Source organism: Solanum stenotomum, chromosome 2 (assembly GCF_019186545.1).
Source record: "Solanum stenotomum isolate F172 chromosome 2, ASM1918654v1, whole genome shotgun sequence".
Taxonomy (NCBI): domain Eukaryota; kingdom Viridiplantae; phylum Streptophyta; class Magnoliopsida; order Solanales; family Solanaceae; genus Solanum; species Solanum stenotomum.
In genome coordinates, this window is record NC_064283.1 from 27,147,648 (window position 1) to 27,154,278 (window position 6,631).

General features: G+C 34.5%; 1 protein-coding gene across 1 annotated transcript; it reads left to right on the plus strand.

Annotated features, from left to right (window-relative positions):
- Positions 1-4,391: 4,391 nt before the first annotated feature.
- Positions 4,392-6,215, plus strand: LOC125855860 (uncharacterized). The gene is made up of 6 exons (XM_049535533.1): positions 4,392-4,621; positions 4,703-4,906; positions 5,008-5,100; positions 5,202-5,306; positions 5,563-5,943; positions 6,156-6,215. Exons 1-6 carry the CDS (start codon positions 4,559-4,561, stop codon positions 6,213-6,215), a joined length of 906 nt encoding a protein of 301 aa, XP_049391490.1. The 5' UTR covers positions 4,392-4,558.
- Positions 6,216-6,631: the final 416 nt, after the last annotated feature.

Genomic DNA, 6,631 nt, shown 5'->3' on the forward strand with positions numbered 1-6,631 from the left:
AATTTGAATATAGTATTCTTTTTGTATAATTAATTTTAACTTATTTTATTTATTATTTTAACAAAAAAAAGTCCATGTTGTGTAGAGAGCATGAGCAAGAAGTTAATAATCAACCACGAAGATCTAAATGGAACAAGGCCAAGAATCATTGTCAAAACTTCTCTCAATGGTTTGAAACTCGTGCTTTGGAAGAGGATGTGCTTGATTTGATAAAACAATTGTCTAGAGGACCAAATTCCGTTGCAAAAAGATATTTTGGGTATCTCATCAATGGATATAGATTCCATGTTAGGCAGCGTGATGCAAGGCGTAAAACACAAAATAGTGGTGTTACACTAGTTGCCTCAACTACAAGCTTTGCAAGCTCAAAGGATAAAAATCCGATTGCTGCAGATTTGACTTATTATGGCAGAATAGTTGATATTGTTGAATTAGACTATTACGGTCATTTTAAGGTTGTTCTATTTAAGTACGATTGGTATGAGGTTGAAAATGATGCTTATGGCCTTACTTATGTCTATTTTAACAAGAGATGCTCTCAAGAAGAGCCTTTTGTGCTTGGATCTCAAGTACACCAATGCTTCTATGTGCAAGATCCATATGATCAAGATAGACATTATGTTATGAAGACTATTCCAAGAGACTTGTTTAACATGGGTGATGAAGTTGAAGAGGATCTCCCACAAAGTTATGAAAATGAGCCATCTGAACATTTGATGGGACCATCTATACCAAAAGATAATGGTGAAATACTCTTAACAAGGACTGATGTACCAGAAACAATTATTGATGTGCCTTCGGAGGAATTTGTTACTCAACAACTTGAAGTCGAGTATGAAGAGGAGTTTGAAGATGAATCTGTAGATGAGTTTGAAGATGAGTCTGAAAATGAGTATGAAGATGAGTCTGAAAATGAGTATGAAGATGAGTTTGAAGATGAGTCTGAAGAAGAGTTTGAAGATGATGCACCATGAGTTTCATTGTTTTTGTGATGACCATATAATGCTCACTTACTGTTTTTGTAAATTAATTGTTCTCTTGGTACAAACACATTAAGATATGTAATATGTGGAATTGAAGATTAGATCGCTACAATGTTTAAGTATTCTGTAGGTTTTTTTCATGCGCCAAATTGTTGTTTGGTTAAATAATTTATGTTGGCTTCTTATCTGATTATTATTTTATTGATGAACCTGTACTTCTAGCTGAATATTGTTTTATTTTGCTATTTGTTATTTATATACTTATTTGTTTCCTTTTATTATCAGGCAGTAGGTATTAGAGGCAGAACAGTGAGCTCTGTAGTTTGAAGTTGTTTACAGTATATATAGTGCTGGAAGTTCTGGAAACTCAACTGTTGCAATATTATACAGTGCTGGAAATTTTGGAAACTCAGCTGCTGCAATATGCTATAATATAGTACTGGAAATTCTGAATAGAGTTGAGCTTTTCTATAACTTCAATAGAGTTGGAAATTCTAGAAAGAGTTGGTTTGTGAGTTCTGCAGATGCACAAGACATAGGAAGGACAATGTTTCAAATTAATAAGCTATCCATCTATCAACCTTATATCAAAATTATATTGCTGCTACTTCTTTCACTTAAAGAACCTTTTATTTTGTAGGTTTACTTACCACAGGGAAAGAAATCAAAGAGATTAAATGAGGAACCTGTACTTCTAACTGAATATTGTTTTATTTTGTTGTTTGTTATTTATATACTTATTTGTTTCCTTTTATTATCAGGCAGTAGGCATTAGAGGCAGAACAGTGAGCTCTGCAGTTTGAAGTCATTTCTGGTTTTGTCGCAGTCCCGAGTTCGTCCCTTCGAGAAAGGTACAACTATTTACCTTTAAGTAATTTAAGTAATGAGAAGTTGTCCAGTTGGAGTTGACCCTGCAAAATGTTTTTGCTGTAATTCCCCTGAACTTGACACTATTGAACATATTTTCAACTCTGGAAGTTTTGCCAGAAAGGTCTGGGGGTTCTTTGTTGTTTCCCTGGGTATCCAAAAGGATTATATTCCTCTTAAATACATAGTAATGAGATGGTGGAACACTGTGCACAGAAATGAATCTGTTTGGTTGTTTCACAATGCTTTAGTTAATATGATTTGGTTAAGTAGTTTATGTTTGGTATAGCTGGTTAGAAGGTAAAGTATTTATATATAAAATTGTGGCTCTAGGTAAAGTATTCTTAATGGTTGTACAGGTTATAAGATTAGTTTAGTTTCGGCTCCGGGGATATTGTGTATGTACAGCTTATAGACTCAGTTTACAGTATATATAGTGCTGGAAGTTCTGGAAACTCAACTGCTGCAATATTATACTGTGCTGGAAATTTTGGAAACTCAGCTGCTGCAATCTGCTATAATATAGTATTGGAAATTCTGAATAGAGTTGAGCTTTTCTATAACTTCTATAGAGTTGGAAATTCTGGAAAGAGTTGGTTGTGAGTTCTGCAGATGCACAAGACATAGGAAGGACAATGTTTCAAATTAATAAGCTATCCATCTATCAACCTTATATCAAAAGTATATTGCTGCTACTTCTTTCACTTAAAGAACCTTTTATTTTGTAGGTTTACTTACCACAGGGAAAGTAATCAAAGAGATTAAATGAGGAACCTGTACTTCTAGCTGAATATTGTTATATTTTGTTGTTTGTTATTTATATTCTTATTTGTTTCCTTTTATTATTAGGCAGTAGGCATTAGAGGCAGAACAGTGAGCTCTGCAGTTTGAAGTCGTTTCTGGTTTTGTCGCAGTCCTGAGTTCGTTGCTTCGAGAAAGGTACAACTATTTACCTTTAAGTAATTTAAGTAATGAGAAGCTGTCCAGTTTTGGAGTTGACCCTGCAGAATGTTTTTGCTGTAATTCCCCTGAACTTGACACTATTGAACATATTTTCAAGCTCTGGAAGTTTTGCCAGAAAGGTCTGGGGTTCTTTGTTGTTTCCCTGGGTATCCAAAAGGATTATATTCCTCTTAAATACATGGTGATGAGATGGTGGAACACTGTGCACAGAAATGAGCTTGTTTGGTTGTTTCACAATGCTTTAGTTGATATGATTTGGTTAAGTAACTTATGTTTGGAATAGCTGGTTAGTAGATAAAGTATTTACATATGAAATTGTGGCTCTAGGTAAAGTATTCTGAATGGTTGTACAGGTTATAAGATTAGTTTAGTTGTGGCTCCGGGGATATTGTGTATGTACAGCTTATAGACTCAGTTTACAGTAAATATAGTGTTGGAAGTTCTGGAAACTCAACTGCTGCAATATTATACAGTGCTGGAAATTCTGGAAACTCAGCTGCTGCAATCTGCTATAATACAGTGCTGGAAATTCTAGAAAGAGTTAAGCTTTTCTATAGCTTCTATAGAGTTGGAAATTCTGGAAAGAGTTGGTTTGTGGGTTCTGCAGATGCACAAGGCATAGGAAGGACAATGTTTCAAATTAATAAGCTATCCATCTGTCAACCTTATATCAAAATTATATTGCTGCTACTTCTTTCACTTAAAAAAACCTTTTTATTTTGTAGGTTTACTTACCACAGGAGAAGAAATCAAAGAGATTAAAACAAAGCGAGAAGAATGAATCAATCAGCAATACTAAAGAAAAAGGGTCTGAATCCAATCAAAGCTCAAAGTCCATTCAAGAATCTGGATGTTGATATGCAATACCGATCAAGTACTGAATTGGCCAACAAATTCAAGATTAAGAGAGAACAACTTGCAAACGAACGCAATGATAGATCTAAGAAAGAGCAGGCACCAATACCACATAAAAGAAAGAATTCTGAGGATTTCACTCCACAACTAGGAAAGAGTAAATTGCTTGGGCACAAATCAGTAATTCAATCATCTTCAAGGGAAGAGCTTAGAACCTCACATATGATTGCAGGGAAACGACAAACTAAACAGAGGTTATTTCAATCTGGAGAGTCCATTCAAGAGAAAGGAATTAAACTTCTTATGAATAACTCTAGGTTCCAAACATCATTCAAGGAAGGTGTTACTTCTTCAGTACATGTGACTGGAACAACACTAGGTAATGGAGAGGTACAACATGATAATGAGGATCTACTGAACTTCAAACAAGTGAAGAGGAAATCGGTCCGACCATCTACCACTATTGATCTGTTTCTGGATAAGCAACAGATACACAATGAACATGATATTCATGATCCTATTATTAATGAACACAACAAAGGATTGGATGATCTTGTGGATCAAGAAGAACTCGGTGGAGATAAATGTGATGTCGAAGAGGAAATTGACATTGGTTGTAGTACAAAAGGTATGTCTTAAACCATGTAAGATTTAGTACTCGTTATAAAAGAAATATCTTATTTCTTGTCTGTTACATCAATCTAGAAATATCGAAGTCAAAAAAAGTTCGAGGACAAACAACATGTAAGGATATTCACGCAAGAAATTTGGAAGAAAGAAATGAGGTGGCATTTGATAAAGGACAAGCAGTGGGACCAACTAATAAGATAGTGTCACAATTAAGCAACTTTATAGGAACAATTGCAAGGAATCCTAGATTCATCAGCTTGATGTACACTAGTTGGCATGCGGTGCCAAAGGATACTAAAAAGCGCATGTGGGAATATATCAATGTAAGAACAATCACTCTTGGGATTGCATATTTTATTATTTGTTTTTACTTACTGAAGCTAAATATATTTTATTTTGCATAGTCCAAATTTCTAATTCCAGTAGAAGGAAAGAAGTGGGTGATGACTGGTCTTCGTGATGCTTGGAGGCGACACAAGCAAAAAATTAAAGAGAATTTTTTTGATAAAAACAGTACCCTTGAGGATATGCTAGCAAAACGTCCTGATGGCATTCCAGATAATCAATTCCGCCAGTTGATCGAGTATTGGAAACACCCAACTGTTCAAGTAAGGCTAAAATAGTGCATTTCTACTCATCGACATATTTTGCATCATATCTATTCTTTTTTTATTTATCAATTCAATTATCTCTTTTTATTTAATAATAGGCCATATGCGAGATGAATTCTCAAAACAGGAAAAAACAAAAGTGGAGGCATCGAATGGGACCTATTAATTTTGCAAGAGTACGCGTGGCATTGGTAATACTTAGCTGACATTTCTTCAAAAATCTGAATTTCATTTTTTTGTACTTTATTAGAGCATACTGATGTTTTTTTTGTTTTTTTTATATAATCTGTAGCGTGCAGCCAAAGACAACAACGAAGAACCATCAAAGCCTGAAATGTTTATTGCAACTCGTACCAAGACGGGAAAGGAAATTCAGGTTGATACCCAAGTTGCAATAGTAAGTTTTTTAAAGAGGATTAGTAGTGAATTTGATTTAGACTTAAAATTTATATATTGTGGGGAGTTTTCCATTGAATTTTATCACGTATGTCTTCTTCTTCTTCTTCTTCTTTTTATTCTTCTTCTCTTTGTCGATGTCGCTGAATTGTTTGCTAGGAAAAGTTGTCAGATTTTTTTAGTTCTTGATCGCTATCATAGGACTGGAAATGAAATAGTACTTACAATTCATTATGGATGCCAATTTTATTCAACAGGCTGAACTTCAAAATCGCCAAAATTCTGGGGAAACAGCTGATGATGCATTTAGGGCAGTGTTTGGAAAGGAGCAGCCTGGTCGACTTAGGTGCTATGGTAGATCAGTGACAACAAGTTCTTTGAAAAAAGATGAGGAAATTAACAATCTAAAACAAAAGCATGCCAATGAAATCACTTCTCTAAAGGAAGAATTGAGAGAAGAAATGCGACATTTATTCACTCAATTGCTGCAAAACAACCCTGGATTGAATTTTCAAGATATACCAGGGTGTGTTGGATCTAACATTGCTTCACCTATTGATGCAAGTAGCGCACAAGCTGTAAGAGGCACAAATCTTCCACATTCTTCAGGGTCAACTCATGATTCGGTTCTTCAAAAGGTATTTTGTATTTTACATTTTCTGTTAATAGTCTGCATATTGTTTTTCTTCTAGTTGAGCTGGTGTTCTTGGTAAATAAATTCTGAACTTATTTTACTATCTTGAATCTTTGAAAGTTTACTTTGTTTTTGTTACTCATTGTCTCCTTTAAGCTTCTATACCAATTTTTTTTTTTATATTTTTAGTTGTATAAGTGTTGTATTGTGTTGAAGGAGGACTCTACTGATTTGGCTGTTGTGAGAGATGATTTTAGTTTTCATTGCTTAAACTGATTCTCATAGCTAAAGTTGTCCCTTTTAGATTTCTTCGAAGGTTAGAGACTTTGTTGTATTTTTGTGAGTGAGTTTGTTGTCACTTGTGCTAGTTAAACTCTATTCTGATGTAATTTGAGTTGTCATCCTGTTGCTGCTGGTTCTTGTTTCTAGGAATCTGTCTTTCATGTACTTTGGAATGTTGTATCTCAACCTCTTTTTGTTGTCTTCTTATAATTGCTGCTCTCTTTTTCTTGCTTGGTTTACCTTTTGATTTTATATAGAAACTATGAATCCATCTAAGCCACATCTTGTCCTGCTTGTGAGTAAGGTCCCAGAAAGTCTTAGCAATTGCAGCTTTGTTCCATAAATGCAAATTTGTAATATTCAGTCCACCTGCAGATTTTGGAGTAAATATTTTCTCCCAAGCAACTAGA